The 22,145-nt window shown below is 40.5% G+C and overlaps 1 protein-coding gene across 2 annotated transcripts in view; it reads right to left on the bottom strand.

Moving 5' to 3' along the window:
• Positions 1-22,145, bottom strand: part of kcnab1b (potassium voltage-gated channel subfamily A regulatory beta subunit 1b) — a 54,988-nt gene that overhangs the window by 30,043 nt on the left and 2,800 nt on the right. For both annotated transcript variants that reach the window (XM_077559064.1, XM_077559065.1), the window contains exons 2-3: positions 17,994-18,476; positions 1,911-1,954 (exon numbers count right to left, since the gene is read on the bottom strand). In XM_077559064.1, the coding sequence (XP_077415190.1) occupies positions 1,911-1,954; positions 17,994-18,208 (259 nt within the window). In that variant the 5' untranslated portion in view covers positions 18,209-18,476. The remainder of the gene's footprint in view (positions 1-1,910; positions 1,955-17,993; positions 18,477-22,145) is intronic.

Here is a 22,145-nt window from a genome sequence, read left to right as displayed (position 1 = left end):
TTTTTTCTTTTCATATTATGAGCTAATCTTTAACATAAAGTACCTTGTGAAATTCTGCACATTTTTAAAATTGTAAAATACAACTCGAACCTATTTTCCACAAATATATGCATCATTATTAAATTCATTACTGCTAAATTTTGACGTGGACGTGTCTGCTGCGTTGCGACTGGAATTCCCCCTGTGCAGGCTTTCCAAGTAAAGGCCGGTCATTAATATTGCGGTGTTAAAGGAATTTTAAATCAACTCAAAATTAACACACTAATTTTGACACCCCTATGTCTTAATGAATATGCAAAGATGTCTGCTTACAGCCCAAAACCTCTGTCTATCAAGCTTCCCTTGGTAGTTTCACTCTGTGCTCCCACTGTGCTGATCTAATCTCGAACCTCCAAATGTTAACCTCAGTCCAAATAGTAAATTCCTTCCCTTGAGTGAGAAAAGAGACCTATGTCATTAAAAATTTTTTTTTAAAAAAACTTGGGGGGGGGGACCCCACATTTTATTTTTCAATAATGAAGAGTTCTGTGAATGCAAGTAGGAAACTAGCAGGTTTCATTACTTCCAACAAGGTTAAGAACCACTGCTCTAATGTTAAAGCTCTGAAAGCAAAGACACTGCATAAAGTGTATCCGTAGTTGTAACCTTTTATATCCTCATTAAAAGTCTGAAAATGGGCTGGTGCTGACGGACGGGCAACACCTGTTATCTGTCTACAGCTCAAAGAGGCTCAAGAGTAAATCAGGGTATTGCGGCTATCAATGCACATCCCTGTATGAAGGATCGTGTTCCCTTTGAGACCATGCGCAAGTGGATTTAACGGATAATGGCCACAGCATTAGGGACACGTGCACAATTTAATGAGATTTTGAAAATTGACAATAGATAATAAGATTCAGATCATTGACAAACAACTCGTTTATATGTTGGGGGTACTTGCAAGTCAAGGTATCGCCGTAAATCTTTTACTTCTTAACTCTTTGACTGCCAAAAACGTTAAATAACGTTTAGTAAAATCCTATGGAGGAGTGCCAAAGACGTTAAAATACGTGTTTTTCAAAACAGAGGTGAAACTAACCATTTTCTATTGTTGATTACTGAAAAACGGAATAAGGTAGAAACAAACTTTTTCTTCTGATGAAAGATGAGAGTTCAATCCTGCATTTGGTAGTATGTGTGTTTCCATAGTCCAAACACATAATTTTCTGTGGACCTTGAAAGCTCAGTCAAAAATGCTTAAATTGGCTGGCACCCACGGCATCCCTTTTCTGAAAACGTCTGGCAGTCAAAGAGTTAATATGAAGCACGTTTCATTTTCATCGGCCTCCCCTTGGACATGGACTTACTAAGATATTCATATAAAAGTGCTCCACTGTTTTTTTTTGTTTTTTTTTATGCTGTGGCCACATTCCTTTAAATATCACTGCACATACGATTTACCCATCTCATTCACAGAAATTCTGTCCAAAAAAATATGCCGCGGGGTCCGCTGGTTCTGGGAAGGACTATCATTTCATTGCTTTGTTTTTGCTGCTTTGCTGCGTTTTTCGGTGCCTTCACAGACAACGTGTCCTGCAGGCGACTTGGCATACGCACACACATTCATATAAAGCGTTATGCACGCCCACACGCAAAACACTGTATGAAATTAATAAATGTTTGATGAGCGATAATTGTGCACCGCTGTCGATTAAATATTAACGAGGAAATATCAACACCTGGAAAACAGATTTGCATGTTCTCACATTCAGTACGTATGAATGATGCATGACAAGATATAACAAGAATAAAATTAAAATAAAAAAAACATCCTTCTGTGCCTGCGCCTCGTTCTCCCTCAAGTCAAGTTTGCACTTGACTGCTTGTGAAATCGTTAGATGTGCTCTCGAATGCTAATTAAATGTACTCACCGAGGCCCAGACAGGAGACACGCAACCCGGATTTCCCAAGATTCCTGTGGAGGGAAACAGAATATGACTCATGTCACTTGCGTTTAAGGATCCAGATGTGATTTGTTGCATGTGTCGAGCATCTGTGTTTTACACATTCATTCATGTCATTATCACAACTGCGCTACAGCGGTATGGAGGAGCTAAAATGCCCCAAAATAAATAAATGAATAAAAGTGAAAATAAAACGGGATATAAAAATATAATTTAATAAAATACAAAAATATATATATATTAGATACATACATAAATACATAAAAGTAGAAATACACACAAATAAAAATGAGATTCAAGAAATAAAAATAAATGTAAAAATATAATTAAATACCAATCAATGAACAACAACACTCCATCCATGAAATGTACAATGAAATATTATTCAAATGAGGGGGCGGTCCTAAGTTTGTCTTGGGCTGCCTTTCGACGGTGGAGTGTTCTCTCACTCGCACCTAGCAGGTCGGCGACCAAGGACGTCTCATGGGAGGGCTCCAGCAATGGATGACCAACTTGTCCGTTCTCACCAGAACTTGCGATTTGAATGTCTAGTTTCTCGGCAACTTCATACAAGGTTCTGTAAACAACAAGGTCCATTGTTTTGTGTTTGTAACTTCTCCCTTGCTGTGGAACGGGCAGAGTCTGACATAGACTACTGATATGTCGGTCAACCAATAGGCGAAAAGTTCAAACCAAGACACACTTAGGACCTCCCCCTCATTTGAATAACAGTTCATGACGCGTTTCATGCTGACGCCGTGTGCAGCATAAAATAAATACCAGATCAGAGCGTTTTTATTGATTGATTGATATTTAATTATATTTATATATTTATTTTTAGATTTATTTCCACATTTATTTTTATGTATATTTAAATTTTTTGAATCTTGTTTTTAATTTTTGCATTTATTTTTAATTGTATTTATTTATTTAAGTGTTTTTGTTGTTTTTATTTCCATTTATATTATTTTGTTTGTATTTAGATTTTATATATCTTTAATTGTGTCACATTTATTTATTCATATTAGTCATAGTAGTATTTTTATTTATTCATATTTAATTTATATTGGCATTTTTTGGTCCTCCATACAGCGGTTCCGTGGCCATGCTTGTAAGTCAAAACACTCACAAAAGTGAGTACATTTCTGCAGATATTTACTTCTATCTTTTGAGGGGACAACACAGGGGACAAAGTGCAAACTTGTTATCAAGGAAGCATTGAGGAAACAGCTTCCCTGTTGACGCTGACTGCTCCTTCTAACTTCCTAAACCGAAACATCATCTCCATCCAGCTGCTCCGCGGCGGCGCAGAGCTGCACTCTCATTTCTCGTTAACGCCAAAGAAGATGAGCTAAGAGTTTTTGTTGCCTCCCTCGCCCCCAACTTCGCAGATGGCCTCTCCGTCTCGTTTACCGTCAGAGCGCCAACTGCGAGGGGACAACATGCGTCGCAATTGTGATGACGACGGCGCAGAAAGTGGCCGTTAGAGCGGATTGCTCTCCTTCCAGCTGCCACGCGTGTCTTCCCACAGAGTGATCTATGTGCAGGATATCTTTAAGAAATGGCAATTGAAGCATTGAGATGGATTTGTTTTCACACAATCATCAAGGTTGCATCCAAAGGGACAAACTCATGTGGCAATGCAGTATGAAGCGTCCATTGATAACTAATGGTCTGTCCAATCCAAGCTTCTGCTCTTAAATGGCGATTCAATCATAGTAGAAAAATATATAAGAGAGGTAAACGCTAGCGTCAGCAAAGCAGTCCAGTTTTACGCCACAATACAACCACAACAAACACATCCTCAAATTAAAAAATCAAAAAATGTATTATTCTTTTTTTTTTAAACTCAAAATAACAGAAAAGTCTATGGATCCTATCTAAAAGTCACTAGAAAACGTCACTTTTAAAAACAAACTAAACAAATTTGAGACACTTTGTGGTAAAGTCACAGCTAGTCAAGCTAGCTAACTGCTAAGCTTCTTCTGAGAAAACTATTCAACAAGGGCTTTAAATTGACCATGTCTGTGTGGTCTTTGCACGACTCTATAATGAAGGCAATGATATTCAGAAAAATAATACTTTTTTGGGAAAACAAAAAATCCTCTAAAAATACAATTCTAATTTACTAAGGGGAATATCAAACATCACGAACATCTGACTTATTAAAAATAAAACTAGGAGACGGACCCAAATGCAAGTTTGGGATATAGCATGGGATAGTTGGATTTGAAAGCCTCTTTTCTTGTGATCTATAATAGAAGGGGTCCTCTGATCTGGGTGTGAGTGTGCATGTGTGTGTGTGTGTGGCTTCTAAAAGGCTATCTGAGGACAAACCATGTTCCCTGCGTATACTTTATATCTGAATGTGTTGTGTGTACCAATCAAGTTTATTTCACGCAATTTAAATCGCTAAATAAATTTGTATGTAATTAGACATGAGTTCAATACACTACAACGTTAGATATGTGAACCATAATGAAATCCAATACAGGTGCTATATCAAAAGTTGTACACTCTATCTCTATATTAAGACCAAAATTATTCTTACCCAGGCCAAATTACCAGTCTAAATTATGTCTTTATTTGATGAATAGCACGGCTAGCTAGCTAGTTAGCTTGAATCTAGCCAGCTAGTTAGCTAGAATCTAGATTAGCTATATTAGCTAGCTAGCTAGCTATATTAGCTAGCTATATTAGCTAGCTAGCTAGCTATATTAGCTAGCTATATTAGCTAGCTAGCCAGCTAGACAAGCTAGCTAGCCAGCTAGACAAGCTAGCTAGCCAGACAGACAAGCTAGCTAGCCAGACAGACAAGCTAGCTAGCCAGACAGACAAGCTAGCTAGCCAGCTAGACAAGCTAGCTAGCTAGACAGACAAGCTAGCTAGCCAGACAAGCTAGCTAGCTAGCTAGCTAGCTAGCCAGACAGACAGACAGACAGACAGACAGACAGACAGACAGGCTAGCTAGCTTGTCTGACAGACAGACAGACAGACAGACAGACAGACAGACAGATAGACAGATAGATAGATAGAATATTCAGTTGTCATATACATAGCTAAAGAGAACTATTTTCAGACCTCAGCACCTCCTGAAAGACTGTTCCAGATTTTAGAAGCATAAAACTGAAACTCAGCCTCACTCTATTTATTCATGACCCGGGGCACCAGCAGGAGACCACTCCCTGAGGTTCTCAAAGGTACATGTGGATCTAACATGTCAGAGTTGTTCTTTGGTGATGAAGTGTGTCTTCTGCCCAGATTTAGTCATAACTGTTTTAATTTCCTCAGTAGAGCTTTGTTCTGTGTCTGAATAGTGTCCTTGAGTATTATCACATGTCCGGTTAACTTTGTGAACTGTTTACTGGAAACTTTGTGGTACCGCCCTTCAAGATAGTATAAGAATGTTGTAAGTTCTCTGTAACTTCGCACTTGTGAGATGCAACAGCCATTGTCTGTAACTCACTTGTGCCCGGAATATTCTGTTGAAATAAAAGCTCGATCTCCAGCCTGTATTCAGATAAGCAACATTCTCACTACCCGAAAGAAAACGAACACGCGGAGGAAAAAGCTTATCCTCTAACTGTGACGAGACCATAAAGAGACACAAGAGCTGTTTTGAAGTCTATTGTCTGAGTGTCACGGAGCCAGTGCAGAGACCTGAGTACTGTCTTATAGGGTCGTATTTCCTGGTTCTAGTCAGGACTTGAGCAATAGCATTGTAGATGTACTGCAGCTGTCTTATAGCTTGTTTATAGAGCCCAGCGAGGAGGCCGTTACAGTAGTCTAACCTCGTCAAGACAAATACATGTATTAATCTCTCTGCGTGATTTGTAGACCGTATTCCTTTTATTCTGGCAATGTTTTTAAATGATTTTCTAACTTTATTTTTTAGTTTGAGAGAGAAGGAGTCAAGCTGACTGATAACATTTTTTTTTCTACCTGTGGGCAACATACAATGATTAAATTTTATTTGACTTGAGCTGGAGAAAATTGTTTTACATCCAAACATTGATCTGTTTGATGCAGTGACAGAGTGAAACTACAGGCACATTTTCACCGGCTGCTGTCAGCGACACGTACATTTGAGTTGTGGTGGGAAACTTTGTAGCTTTTTATTAGGTAATGCAAGCATTTAAAGAATAAAAAGGGTCACAAGATTGACCTTTGGGGAACCCCACAGTTCGTAGCCATGTCTAGACACAGTTACCAATTTAATAGCACATTTAAACCAGTTTGGAGCAGAACACCACCCAATGTTTATTATGCCTTAAATTGGGAATTTTATCGGGAATAATGTAAATTGTTCCCAAAATATCATGAATAAGTTAGTTTATTTTTGAAGTGAATGGAATGAGAATAATTCCCAATATGTCATGAATGAACCAAATATTTTTAACCCATTCACTCGCAGCCACTTTCACTGAAGCAACCCCCTTCGCTTCCGGCTGTTTTACTGGATTTTGACTAATTTTGACAGGTCCACAGAATATTCTGTTCTATTGCTATAAAAACATGGAACCTACCAAAGGAAAGATTAGAGTCTCTTCTTTCATCAATAGTATCGGTTATCTGTTTCCGTTTTGCAGCAGTTAGCATTAGAATATAGGTAAATGTCATCATTATTCACAAACCTGTTGAAAACACTGGCAAAAAGAGCTTGTTGCAACATGGCCCTGGCTGATCTCTTATACTCTGCTGCCACCTGCTGGCCGTTTTTTTGGAATAATTACCATTGCCTTAAGCGGCCTCTTCATGTCAGAAGCTGTATCAAAGGCTTCTGTATGCTCTAACCTAAAAAACATTTAGAAAAAAAACGTATAAATATACTTTTGGGAGTGCTGGACAAAATATATTTTTTAACGTATTTATACGTTTTTGGGTTTGAATGAGTTAAGTTGGAATTTTTAGTTGGTTCAGTCAAAAATGTAGAAGTAGGAGGTATAGATGTCATTTTTTTACTGTGAAAGGTGTGGAATTTTTGGAATGTGTTAAATGCTCTTAAGCATTTAAACAAGACGCAAAACAATGCCGAAGACGCCAGTCCTCCAGAGCTTCACAGTGCCGAATGATAAAGCACATCATCTAAACATAGACAGCGAGGACTCCACATCTGAAGGGCAAGTTGACTGTGCAAAGTTAAGACATCAACAACTTTGCAAGCCAATGACTGCGCCTCGGCCCCTCCTGGTTGGACGGTGCCCCAAAGAAGCCTTGAAGAAAGATGACAAATGAGTCACTTGAAGACGCCCACTCACACAAAACCTGTCACCACTTATGAGCATCCCGCCAGCCAGCCGCTATCCAGTATGGCGCGTCCATTCCGGCATGATTCTATTCCAACATGACATCTAGCTAATAAATCAACATCTGGCTGCGTTATTGTCCTTAAATCTTCAGAGAAATTGTCACACCAAGGCATTTCTTATCATTTTTTTCCCATCACTTTCCTTACTCTAGATTGCTCCAATCAATATTTGTCATTGAACCGTTTTGCCAAGTAAACAGATAAAACTCCTCCTGCCCCAAGGGGGATTATTGTAGACAAAACAAACCCACACAAGACAACACTGATGGGCAGAAAAGGATTAGCCAACATCCGCCCCTTCGGTTCACACTGGTTTCCCTAATGGCCGCCACAATGTGCTCATGAAAACAAACAGGGAGAAAGATCTCTTTAATCGCAACATATTAAAAGCCGTGGGGAAATTGAGCAATTTGAAATGAATAGATAATAAACATGACAAGTGGGAGACAAATGAGTTGAGAGGGGAAAAAAAGAGAACAGGACAGACACAAGAAACAGACTAACAGGGCTGCAAATCCGAGCCTCAAGTGGAAGCACATCGCACGCCCTCTACGCATAAAGCATTCTATATGACAAAGAACGGCAAACAGAAAATGACAGGCTGCTCCCTACAGGCTTCTGCGCAGCGCGCATGCTGGCAACGAGCGTGCGCGCGTAGAAATGTGACAGCGTTCTTTGTATTCACTTCCAAAACTGCTCCAACTTTGAATGCGATTGAAAGTCCTTTAATATCTAATCCCCCCGACAATTCATGTTCACATCAGGCATTTGATTCAATTTTCTTGACACGCTCTAGGGCAGTGATTCTTAAAACTTGTTGGAGGTACTGAACCGGGACCCCACCAGTTTCCTATTCGCATTCACCGAACGCTTCTTTATTGAAAAATAAAATATGATTAAGATGGAACCCAGGGGCAGCAGATACAATAAAAACAGCAGTTGTCTCAGAATTGAACCCTGTGGAACACCATATGTTCCGTTATATATCGACACCTTCTTAAAAATAATCGCCTAAGGCATTTTTCCAGATTTTTCAGGAAACGCAAAAAATGTACGCATTTGCATTATGAGGAGATGATTTACGCAAAAAATTCATATTGCACATATTCGACCGGCCACTTTCTCTTTTTTTTTTGCTCGAATGCGATTGAAAGTCCTTTAATATCTAATCCCCCCGACAATTCATGTTCACATCAGGCATTTGATTCAATTTTCTTGACACGCTCTAGGGCAGTGATTCTTAAAACTTGTTGGAGGTACTGAACCGGGACCCCACCAGTTTCCTATTCGCATTCACCGAACCCTTCTTTATTGAAAAATAAAATATGATTAAGATGGAACCCAGGGGCAGCAGATACAATAAAAACAGCAGTTGTCTCAGAATTGAACCCTGTGGAACACCATATGTTCCGTTATATATCGACACCTTCTTAAAAATAATCGCCTAAGGCATTTTTCCAGATTTTTCAGGAAACGCAAAAAATGTACCCATTTGCATTATGAGGAGATGATTTACGCAAAAAATTCATATTGCACATATTCGACTGACCACTTTCTCTTTTTTTTTGCTCGACATAGTAAAAAAGAAGCTCATACAATGTGCCATCACTTAAGCCACAAGTCGACAACTGAGCGCACCGAATTCCCTGCAGCACAGATAGGCCAAGCAATGTAGCCCCCTGCCAAACCCGAGACTGACTCATCGAACCCAGGTTAAGATCCGCTGCTCAAGGAAGAATAATCCTTTTTAGACCTACTGTTCTATTAACTCTTTCACTGCCACTGACGTTTAAAGACGTCAAGTAAAAACCTACGCTTCACTGCCAATGACGTCAAAAGACGTCATCCAATGATTTTTTATTTTTTTTTTGAAACGGGTAGAGGAAACCCTTCCGCATGTCTGGTGAAAGTTTCAAGTCTGTCTGTTGTGCCTAAGGACTATTTTTGGCCCCTAGAGGGCAGCGATGACTCTCTTTTGACAAGATCGGGTGGGAGTCAGTAGAGGCGGAGCTAGAGCGTCGAGCAGGAGATGAGAATGGAAGACAAAGGAAAAATGGCGGCCGGTCGCGAGGAGCTCACGCCCGAGACGTTTTTTTCAAAGACCAAAAGCATCGCTGAAAAAGCACATTGTTGACGACGATGATCATCATCGATGATGAAGATGAGGGTGGTGACTCCGTGGTTGGGAAGCATTGACGCGGCAGTAGAAGACGTTAGATGGAGCTAGATGGAGGAGGGAACGGGCAATGGCGAGCGTTTGCAAGCAGCTCTACACTTACAAGACGAAAGGCATCGACCAACGCTAAAATAGTACATTGATGACGACGGTGATCATCCTCGATGATGATGAAGGTGAATCCGAGCTTGACGGCGAAATTGGAACCGCTGACGCGGCGGCTATGACGGTGTCGTAACGCGGAGCGCAACCGAGCACGCACAGGCGGACGTTCGATCGGACGACGGAGAGTGCCCCGAGTCCAATGCATATTCATCGGAGGAAGTGTGTACAGTCTGCTACTTGCTATTCCCCGGAAAAAAAAGCCGTCAAGAAAGTGTAACTTCTGCACGCGAAAGGAGCCATCGCAAGTGAAACTAATCTGTTGTGCAAATCCTGCTGCGTCTCCTTGCACGCATGGGAGCGTTACAAAAAGAAAAACTGTATTTGAAACATCCACATAATTGTAAATAGTACCACAGTTGCACACATTTGTAAATAGTTTGCGAAATTGTTTTGTCAAATTGTTACACTGTTGAATGGAAATAAACGTATTTTGCAATCAAAAAACTTTAGCACACTTTTTCATTGTTGGTGAAAGCGTTTTACAGAAGTAAAGCACTATTTAGGTGTTTGTGGCATCATTCATGGACAAAAAGAAGTGTACAATTCACTAGAGTGCATGAAATAACATCGTTTCACAAAAAGCTCTTTTTCTCTGTTTTTTGTTTCAAAAGAGAGAATTTCGGTGAAAGTAGCCATTTTCTATTGTTGATTACTGAAGAACGGAATAAGGTAGAAACAAACTGATTTTTTTCTGATGAAAGATGAGAGTTCAATCTTTCATTTGGTAGTATGTGTGTTTCCATAGTCCAAACACAACATTTTCTGTGGACCTTGAAAGATCACTCAAAATGCTTAAATCGGCTGGCAGTGGGGACAACCCGTTTCTGAAAACGTCTGGCAGTGAAAGAGTTAAAAAATTAATGCAACAAAAGTGAGTGCACCTTTTGCATTTTTTATATATCTTTTCAACAAAAGTGGGGGGAAAAAACACTTTGCTATGTTATTAAGTGTTTACTGTCCCCTCAAAATAACTCAGCCATTCTTAATGTGTAAACTGCTGGCAACAAAAGTGAGAACACCTCTTAGGGAAACTGTAAGAAAAAAAAAGACACTATTTTGTGTTGCTACTGTTATTTTCAAAAACGTGTACTAACTTTTGTTTAATACACACTTCTCAAATTTGCTCAAATGACCACATATTAGATACTTCATTATAAAGTAATCTACAGATACGAATCTGATTTAAATCTTTCAGATCCAAGATGACAGCAGTCGACTCAATGCAGGTTACAAATATTTTAAACCGTGGCAAAGGTCTGCGTGCTGCGGCTTCAACATTCAACATTTTCTTCCAAAGACATCCAAATGATGCGTGTGGGAAAAGCGACGGATCTCGCCACACTGAGCAGCTGTATTTCAGAGCCGGTGGCCTGTGGGTGGATCCTTAAGTGAAGAATATGTGGGCAGAGCTGAAGTGCTTGATTCACTGTGTTGTGAATTTCAGTCAGAGCTAAAAAAAAATAATAATAATAAAAAAAATTAAAAAAAACATCACATCAACAGAACTGGAAAGCCATCACGCAGAAAGTATGTCAGAAGATCTCCTAAGGTGTAGCTTCAAAACAAAGTGAACTCAAAACTAAAATGTAGTCACGCTGCATGGATGGATGGACGGACAGATAAGAAAATGAATTCTTTTCTGCTGTGTTTTGTTCCATCTTCTTTGTGCTTTCCAATTATTTTTGTAATTACTGTCTGTTTGCTAAAAAGGAAGAACCAGTTGACTCTAATCTAAAAGCATTTTGCTTGTAAAAAAAAACATTCGGGGTTTCAATTGGAATGCAAAATGAGTTCAAAGTGCTCTGTGCTCAAACACCAGTTACATTTTTATTTTTTTTTTAAATAGAGGCAATGTGTACTTTTGCTGTATGAGCTTCTGTTAGTCACTGAAAAACACACCAATTCGGGTTTTTTGTGCTCTCTATGTAATGCCACAAAATGGCATCAAAGACTTGGAAAGTAGTAATTGGTGTCAAGGAAGTACGTTGCGCTGTATTAGATAATGATAAAAATTTGAAAAACTAGAAACAGCCTCAACTGGCGGGAACTGCCCTTTGCCCTTTTTCGCGGTGTCGCCACTATGACAAACAAAAAACGAAAAGAGCAATTCAAAGTCAAAGTGTGCAGGGGAGCATTTAAACTCATATAAACAAACTTAATCTTATTAAAACACCTCTCTGGTTCTATTCACCAAATAAAAGGCACAGCGTGCTTGCTTCACGTTGTTTACTTGAGCTCACAGTTAAACGAACAGAAAAAAAAAAAGACAACCAAACATGATACATTTAAACACCAACACGTCAACCAAACCATATCATTTCATGTAACCAAAGTCTGCTAGCTTAATGCTAACATATAATGTGAAACATCATAGACAGGCTAACGTGAAATAGCACCGATGGCGATATAAATATATAAATAATTATAAACCTTCAACTGTCTATTTTCTTTAAAAATATATAAATACTGTAATTTGATGATGTAGTAAACGCATCTAGACGCTAAATAAATCACTCAAGACTACAACTTTGTTTTTATAAAACAAATGAAAAACAGCCTGGGAAAGACCCCACAAAGTAGGGATGTTCGGCTACTACAATCCCCCCCCACCCCCACCCCCAGTGACAAACACCAGTATGACTTTTCACACTTTGAGTACTCACTGATATTGAGGTCCAATACCACAAGGACTTCTGATATATAACATTTAATTTTTTTAATTTAAGTTAATTTAATTAACACATTGTGAGCAACTCACTGGTGTATCAAACTGCCACAGTAAGTATAGCGCCAACTGCTGCCAAGGAGGACTTGATGCCTTTTTTTTTTTGCCAATCCAACAACATCCTCCTCTGCTACGTACACATTTGGGCCACTTTTTAGCTGCGTGTTTCCTCCCATGACTAAGAAAAGGTCAAACTGCCACGGAAGGTTGCGCGTGAGGGACCCTGCAGTTGGAGCGGCACTATTTTCGGATCGCCATGACAACTAAAAACGCTGCAGGTGGTTGTATTATTAGTTTATGCTCAGCATCTTTTTTTCTTTTTTTTTTTTTTTTGCTTTGACTTCCTTCGCCTTCGGATGCTCCCGCGGTGTCTCGCACATCCAGAGCAAATATATTATTGGCTCATGTATGGAAGGCAGCGTGTCAGTGCCAGCAGTTATTTAAAACACTCACAAGCGCGTCTGACAGAGAAAACACTCTCGGAAGTGGTCAACCTTTTTTTGTATTATTTTATTTTTTTTTAGAGAGGGGGAGATTTTTTGTGTTACAGAAACAGTATTACAGTTAACCTCGCTTTGTTGTGGGGGGTACGTTCAAGACTCACCCGATTTAGGTGAAAACCCACAATATAGGAGTACAGTATAAGCCTGGGGGGGGGTGGGGGGGACTCGCACATGCAGCACATACGGACATCACACCAAATCTCAAGACTTGTACAAGTAAGCGACGTCGAGGATCGAATGCGGGAGTGGAATGGGACGGAACCCTGACGTCACAAGGAAAGAATGTGGTATCCAACAGAGGCAGTGAAATGATAGGTTGTGTACGAGTATGTTACTGTAGATTTGTGTGCGTCACAAGTATCCCAGCTGATAAGCATAACTTCTTGTTGCCGTGGAGACAGCCTTCAGTCTACACACAGGATGGAGGGGAGAGGTGAAGGGTAAGCATCCGGCAACATGACTCTCAGGAGAAAATTACAGATAATATTTGTTTTGGGAATAGGCCGACAATAATATTAGTTGACCTTGAGACTTTAGGCACTACCGGAAAAAATTGTCAATCCATTTTTCAAGACAATTCTTCAAGGCCTTCACGTTGTTTACCATTTGTCTCAAGATTGAGTTCGCTCGTCGGCGACGAGAATGTGACGATATCCAAACATCACGATACGATATTATCACGATATGAAGGTCACGATACGATAATTATCACGATATTGTGGGGAGGTTAGCGATACAAAAAAAAGGTCACAATATTGTAAAAAAAAAAAAAAAGTGAGCTCATATAAAAAAAAATTTAAAAACAATATTGTGCTTTTGTACATTACGGCAATGCATATAAACAACCTACAATCCTAATAACACTTAATATCGAGGCACTTACTTGCTAATGCACGCACACATTGAGTTCTTCCACACATTGACTCGGTTCACAAGCATATTACGTTCCCCTTCATCTGACCATTAGTGTGGATTTTAAACATAGAAGGGCCAAAACATCCCCAATGAAAATTAAACTGCACTAAAAAACTAGCTTTCAGAACTGCACAAATGGAAATCAACCTGATTTGTTAACAGATGTGCTACTTTAAATATCGTGACATGAGGACGACGATATATTGTGGCAGTTTTAATATTGCGATATCACAATATTGCCGTTATCAATACAGCCCTACTCGTTGCCTGAGTCTGATCGTTTGTCCCACACCATCAAGAAGACAGGCAGCTTGTTCACTTCCAATAGGGTTAGTTTATAACTAGTTTATAAACACTTTATAATAGGGCTGTGCAATTAATCAAAATTCAATTACAATTTCAATTATTATACACCACAATTACAAAATCGGATTAAGCGTAAATAAAAATAAGAGATTATTAATAATTACTTTGAGTCGTTTCAATTTATATATATATATAAATTATGCACCTAATGGTCACCTAAGCAATATGTGCACCTTTTTTTTATTTTAAAATGACTAATTTCATAAATCTTGTTTTGGTCCAAAAGGAACTTGCATAATTATAGTGTTTCAAAGAAATTGATTTGTCTCAATATTTTTTACACGTTTAAACATTTTCTTGTTTTGTACCAAAAAACAAATGCTTGTACCAATCGTGATTTCAATTATTACCAAATTAATTGTGATTCATATTTTCTTCATAATCGAGCAGCCAGTCCTACTTTAGAATATCTAAGTATATATATATATATATATTAAAAAAAATTTTTTTTTAATAAAAAATAAAAAAGGAGAGCAATGATGACATGTCAAATCGAATGAACAATACTGAGCTCTCCATAAAAAAAAAAATTGGAAAAGTGATTGGAAAGTGGTACCAAGTATATTTAGTTTGTTAACGCTGTTGTCAACCACAACCACAGCCTTAGTTGTCACAAAGCGCTTTACAGAAAAACATTAACAGCAATTTAAAATTTATTACTATTATATTTCACTTTGTAGGCACCATTTAGAAGTTTTTCAGAGGTACATTTTACACATATACTGTACAGTATGTGAAGTCTTAATTAGTTGGTGAGAGGAGGGGGGGGGGCATGTGCCCCCATATATCTACGCCTGTAGAGACTAAGCAATATATTTTGTATCACCTGCTCACTTGATATATTGTGACGACGTAGGGGTATTATATTAAGACAATTAATTGGTACAATTAATAAATATCATACATAAATAATCAGTTAGCAGTAAAGCAGTTTAAACATGTGTTTAAAACCGTCAAATTGGACCAAAACCGCCACTTGTCTTAATACAATGCTTTGTCATCAGGCTTGCGTGGTCCTAAAAGTAAAATTAAAAGTGTATCTTGCCTCTTACACCTAAACTAAACATTATAGACTCAAAATTTTTGCTGTATTTAGTTTCAGGGATGTGATTTGACCAAAGTGAAATTATCTGAAAATTTAGCCGGGGGTCTGGGGGCCGCTGGCACCCAGCTAGTGGGGGGACAAGCCGGAGCTCATGGGTTTTCCGTGTTTTTAAGTACTTTCAATGCACTCACATGACAAAGAAATAGACAAAACAACAGCATAAATTTTCAATGTATATTGAACTATCCCATATAAAATGGCAGTTTTAGTCAACTCAAAATCAGTCACATTCAAAAACATTGGACTGCCTTTGCTTTTAAAAACTATCACTGAGAATATCATCATATCTAACTAATGTGATTACTAAATTAACACATAAATAATGTTGAAGAGTTCAAATTTCATGAACAAATAATTGTATCATGACCAAATGAAAAGTAACTCATATTAGAGCATACCACAAATGTCTTTGTTATAGCAGAAGATGTTATCTGTCGGAGTCATGTGCATACACAATGAACTACTACTAAAAAAATAATAATAATAAAAAAAAAATCGGATTTTTTTTTTTTGGGGGGGAGATAAAAAAAAAGCGTAATTCCGCGAATTAGCGGAAAAATCACATCCCTGTAGTTTATTTTAGCATCCTGGAGATGATTCCAGCATGCATTTCATTGTGCGCATGCTCAGTTTAAAGATTTTGACAGTTTCACCTATAATGTACAATCAGGGGCTGAAAACGCATTTAAAGCAATTATAAGTGAATCTTGGCTCCCACACCTAAACTAAAATTTTTTTTATTTTATTTAAAAAAAAAAAGGCTTGCGTGGTCCTGGTCTGCAATTTCCATGTCGTTATGGAAACAAGATGAGATTGTGTGATAAGCAGACGCTTATCACACATTCAGCCGTGTGCATCTGTTATGTTCTGCTAATTGCTTCTTTTCCATCAGCTGACTTAAGTTTCTTTTTTCTGTCTCCTTTTGTCATTTCGTGTCATTGTGTCTGTCTTACTACAATGTCCATACTCTCATTAGGTCCCGAGGCCCGAAAAACTGCGTTAAAAGTTGGAAGCCAAGCCATGTTCCAAGTTGAGAGCCCACTCATTGAGATAAGAGAGTGTTATTTACTCGGCCCAGCCTCGTTACAACTCCCACTCGGGCACACATGGAGGGCTCTACCGCATGGCTCTATTACACTTAGCACTATATTGTTACGTAAATCATCTGCTCAATTGAGGTCATGCCAAGCAAATGAGTACCACTGTTCACAAACTTTGCATTCTGGTGATAAGATACACACTACTGCTTTCTAATGTGCTTTAACAGCAGTGATTTCCAAACTGGGGTAGCCCAGAACTCCGGGGTACCTACAAATGGGGACCAGCGTGTAGCTAAAACAAACGTAGCAAACAACTTAGCTTTGGACTAAAAAGCCCTCACAAAAACTCACCCTGGGCCCTGACATAAAGTTGTTTCTTTTTTCAAGCTGTTGGAAAATGATCCTTGTTTTCCACGTGTTCGTAATGTTGTTTTCAGAATCAGAGTTGAGATCGGTGAATCAGGTTTCCTTCGAAGGATTTATTTCAGAAATTTCTGAGACACAAGCCAAGTTACACTCAATCAGTGTAAGCCCAAAAGCATTATTTTGTGTCTTTTTCAATTCCTGAATAAAGTGTAATATTAGATAGCAAGATAGATACACGTAGCTAGTGAGGGAACTAGCTAGCGAGTTTGTAGCTATCTATCTATCCAGCTAGCTAGCTGGAAAGGTACTTTATTCATCCAAATGTTCTTTATTCTAATAAAATTATGAGTTTTTTTTTATCCTGACAAAATGTGTCTTAAAACTGTTTTAACTAATTACAGTGGAACCTCGGAGGTTGAACGTCTCGGAACTCGTACAATTCGGATTTAAACCAAAAAATCGGAGTAAAACATGCCTTGGAGTTTGAACTCATTTTCAGAGTCCGAACACCCAAGCAAAGCAAGCTAAGCCAAATATACCTTGAAAACGGGTAGCCGAGCGAAGCCGAGCAATGCCGAATGCTCACGTTGCGGTAGTTGAGACGCTGCACTGCTCATTTCCAGTCAGATCGTGAATACACCCGGAAAGGCTCCATACTCGCGAGTGCATTTTGATTTTTCCACGACAATTTTCTTTGCCCAAAGAAAGACAACAGTGCCAGTGGCAGCAAAAAAAAAAAACATACAGTGCTACGAACCACAGAGGAATTAGGAAGATTATCGCGCCGTTGTAACTACCGTGACTACTTCTGTAAATACTGGTCCTTAGCTGTTCAACAACGTGCCTGACGTTAAACAACGCACGCAAGGACCGCTTAGTAGTCTAACAATATGCCCAATGTAAAATACACAAACTCAACACTGAACTAAAGCTAGCATTAATATAGCATTTATCATCTACTGATGCCATCACACCACAACCGGTGGTTCTTATTTTGTATTAGTGTGTTTGTTCCATGAAATAAACACCAGAAAGTGCCTTTTCAAACCAATGAAGTGAAATTGGATCATTTCCCACGGCACACCTCTCACCGCACAGTCGTTGGGAATCACCGTTTCTACAAAGTAGTCCACCGAGTTCACATTCAGTTGTTCAATAATCCTACAAATCTGCCAAAAAGATCTTCCTCTTGCTCCTCAGACAACGTCGGCACTCACCCACATCCTCCCACTGAACGCCTGTTACCGCTCATCTTCATTTTTACAATCAGGCCTCGAGCATTCCTCTCATTTTCTCCCACAGCGCTCTCACTCATTCAACTCACTCCACAGTTCGGATATTTTTGCAAGAATTTGACAGGAAAGCGAACAAAGAAACTTACCGGTACTTCATGCCGGTGAGCTTGGCCGTGGACTCCTTGAGGTTGTGGTGGTAGCGATGGGTGAAGGAACCCAGGGTGCGAGCAATCAGGGCCACGGTGCGAAAGCGGGCCCGGGCCTGGCTGGTGGTGTTGGGGCTGGTGGTGTTCTGCTTGCTGTGCTCGCCGTTACGCGGGGCCTTCAGCCCATGGTCCGTGCACGCGAAAGACACCTGCATGGCTGCGGGCACCCACAAACGCCGCAGCCGCTGGAGCTGCTCCGAGACTGAGGTAGCTGCTCCTTTTTATCGCCACGTGAAGATGAACGTCCGGGCCAGCTTTGCTCGCAGTTGTGAAATCTCATATGGAGGTCACAGGCAAGGATGAAGAAGCATTTTTTTGGGGGGGGGGGGGGGGCTGAGGGGGCTCAAGCTGATGTAACAGCCACGCGGTCCTTATCGGTGTGTGAAGACTTAAGAGTGAGATCCTGCGAAAGACTGCTTCCACCTGAAAATATGAGAAAGGATGGAGAGGAAAGGAATGAAGAAGAAAATCTTATTATTAGTCTATTTGGATTCATTTCTTTTTTTTCTAATTCAGATTGCTAAGTACGGAAGCATGGAACTGCCAATGTGGAGTCAACATTTATGACTAGCAAATACATGTAAACGTATTTGCAAATAGTATACGTTGAAATTAGGGGTGTCAGGCAATTCATTTTTTAAATCCTAATTAATTGCATGATTTCAATAATTAACTCACGATTACTCGCAAGTTTCATATCTGTTCTAAACGTAAATTCAAATGTACAATAAAATAAATTTCATACTCTTAACATAAAAGTGGGGGGAAATGTTAAACTAATAGAAATATGGCTGCATCTTTTAGTCATTAAATATAGTAATTTCATAATAATTCATAAAACTGTTCAAATGAAATCGATGTACTGCAATGTAAATCACGAATGTGGTATTGATTTGTGTTGCGGTTATTTTTCTGCCACTAGATGGCATAATTAATTGCATTTGTTGACGATGGTGACAGCTGCATTTTTTTCCTCTCCATATTAAGAGCTATCTAATCTAATCTAATAACATGCAGTCATTTATGAAATTTTGCACATTTTTAAAATTGTAAAATACAACTTTAAAAGTAAAAAGTCCGGAAATAAAGCACAACAGACATAATAATAAATTATAAAAAATACAAATAAACAATGTTCAACTTTATTTTACAAGTATGTTTGAATGTAATTGCAAGTATGTGTCAACATACTTGCAAATATGTTAAAACGTGCTCCGTGTTCGGTTTAGGTGAACGGTATGGGATTTTTTAATAAGTTTTAGGTGAACTCATGAATACACACTCACACGCACGCACACACGCACATACTCACCCACATACAAAATAAAAATTAATAAAAAATCTATATATTAAAAAAAATCTATATATATATATAAAAAAAAGAGAGCGCAATGATGATGACATGTCAAATCGGTAAAATTACCGAATGAACAATACTGAGCTCTCCAGAAGAAAAGAAAGAAAGAAAAAAAAAAACGTGCGTTTGCAAATGCATTCAAACGTTTTTGTCAGGCAAAAATATTTACTCCACATCAGCAGTTGGCAGTTCCATGTGTCCATAGCTAGTCTTTATAAAGTGGTCCCCTGAATATTTGGGAATACAAATGTGTTTTTGAGTTCACTCCTGCTTCCAGGTCTCGCCTCATTGCTTCCCCACGCTTGGGCCCACATTTAGCCTCCAACATCGAGACAACCTTCAGTGTATGACATAACAGGTTTGAGTTGCTCAACACCATCGAGACTCAACTGAAGCGGATGATCGCAGAATCCTTTCTCTTCACAACATCAAATTGACATATTCTGGAGAAGGGTTAGGTGTCATTTTCACCTTTGAACTATTCCTAGGGTAAGAGCTGAAACACACGGTGAGGCTGCATTACGGAATAGCCTGCCAGAGGACATGAGGTCTGTCAGAGAAATGTTGATATTTTTAAGAGGAGGCTCAAGACACACCTTTTTAATTTGGCTTTTAAGTGATGTCTTTTACTCTCTTAATTTATTAATCTTACTGCGGCTGTCTTGTAGTTTTTAGCTCCTTTTATCATACTGTTCTTTAGCTTTGTTTTATCCTTTTATTTTGCTGTCTTTTAGCTCCAGTGTTTCCTCATGAGGGGCTGAGGTCATTTATTATTATTCAATGTTTTAAAAGATATATAAACAAAATCACTCTTTGTGTACATTCATATTGATCGACACCAAAACTTGAGTCAAATTCTTCCACAAAGTTTTGAGGAAAATTTTAGGCACATTTGACTGAAATGTACGATTTCTGGAGAAATTGCGTGTGAATGCTAACGGCTAAATGCTAATATTTGATATTTGAATGCACCTGGAATGTTGTCAGGGGCTTTATGTCACCCATGGCAAACAAGTCCTAGGTGAGGGGCCAGACAAAGCACGGCTCAAAGACCCCTTATGATGAACACAATATATGGACAGACGTTTCCCTTGCCCGGACGTGGGTCACCGGGGCCTCCCTCTGGAGTAAGGCCCGGAGGTGGGGCTCGTTGGCGAGCGCCTGGTGGCCGAGCCTGCACCCATGGGGCTCAGCCGGGCACAGCCCGAAGAGGCAATGTGGGTCCCCCTTCTCATGGGATCACCACCGGTGGGAGGGGCCAAAGGGGTCGGTCCCCCTTCCCATGGGCTCACCACCGGTGGGAGGGGCCAAAGGGGTCGGTCCCCCTTCCCATGGGCTTACCACCGGTGGGAGGGGCCAAAGGGGTCGGTCCCCCTTCCCATGGGCTCACCACCGGTGGGAGGGGCCAAAGGGGTCGGTCCCTCTTCCCATGGGCTCACCACCGGTGGGAGGGGCCAAAGGGGTCAGTCCCCCTTCCCATGGGCTTACCACCGGTGGGAGGGGCCAAAGGGGTCGGGTGCATAGTGGGCTGGGCGGCAGCCAAGGGCGGAGACCTTGGCGGTCCGATCCCCGGCTACAGAAGCTAGCTCTTGGGACATGGAATGTCACCTCTCTGGCAGGGAACGGGCCCGAGCTGGTGTGTGTGAGAGAGAAATTCCGACCAGATATAGTCGGACTCTCCTTCACACACGGCTTGGCCTCTGGTACCAATCCTCTCGGGAGGGGTTGGATTCTCTTCTACTCTGGAGTTGCCCACAGTGAGAGGCGCACAGCAGGTGTGGGCATATTGATTGCCCCCCCGGGTTGGCGCCTGTACGTAGGGGTTTACACCGGTAGACGAGAGGGTAGCCTCCCTCCGCCTCCGGGTGGGATGACGGGTCCCGACTGTTGTTTGTGCATATGCAACAAACAGCAGTTTAGAGTACCCACCCTTTTTGGATTCCTTGGAGGGTGTGCTGGGGACTCCTTAGTTCTATTGGGCAACTTCAACGCTCACGTGGGCAATGACAGTGAGACCTGGAGGGGCGTGATTGGGAGGAACGGTCTCACCGATCAGAACCCAGTGGTAGTGTTCTGTTATTGGACTTTTGTGCTCGTCACAGATTGTCCATAACAAACACCATGTTCAAACATAAGTGTGCACTTGGCACCAGGACACCCTTGGCCGTAGTTTGATGATCGACTTTGTAGTCGTGTCATCGGATTTGCGGCTGCATGTTTTGGACACTCGGGTGAAGACGGAGGCGGAGCTGTCAACTGATCACCACCTGGTGGTGTGTTGGCTCCGATGGCAGGGGAATATGCTGGTCCTGGTAAACCCAAACGTATTGTGAGGGTTTGCTGGGAACGTCTGGCAGAATCCCCTGTCGGAAAGAGTTTCAACGCCCACCTCCGGCAGAACTTCTCTCTTGTCCCGGGGGAAGCGGGGGACATTGAGTCCGAGTGGACCATGTTCCGTGCCTCCATTGTTGAGGCGGCCGATCGGAGCTGTGGCCGGAAGGTGGTTGGTGCTTGTCGTGGCGGCAATCCTCGAACCCGATGGTTGACACCAGCGGTAAGGAATGCCGTCAAGCTGAAGAAAGAGTCCTATTAGGCCTTTTTGGCCTGTGGGACTCCAGAGGCAGCTGACGGGTACCGGCTGGCCAAGCGGAACGAAGCTTCAGCGGTCGCTGAGGTAAAATGTCGGACATGGAAAGAGTTTGGTGAGGCCATGAAAAACGACTTCCGGACGGCTT

Source organism: Vanacampus margaritifer, chromosome 2 (genome assembly GCF_051991255.1).
Source record: "Vanacampus margaritifer isolate UIUO_Vmar chromosome 2, RoL_Vmar_1.0, whole genome shotgun sequence".
In the NCBI taxonomy this organism is placed as follows: domain Eukaryota; kingdom Metazoa; phylum Chordata; class Actinopteri; order Syngnathiformes; family Syngnathidae; genus Vanacampus; species Vanacampus margaritifer.
The sequence above is the reverse complement of the archived record's forward strand: the minus strand, read 5'-3'. Positions and strand labels throughout refer to the sequence as shown.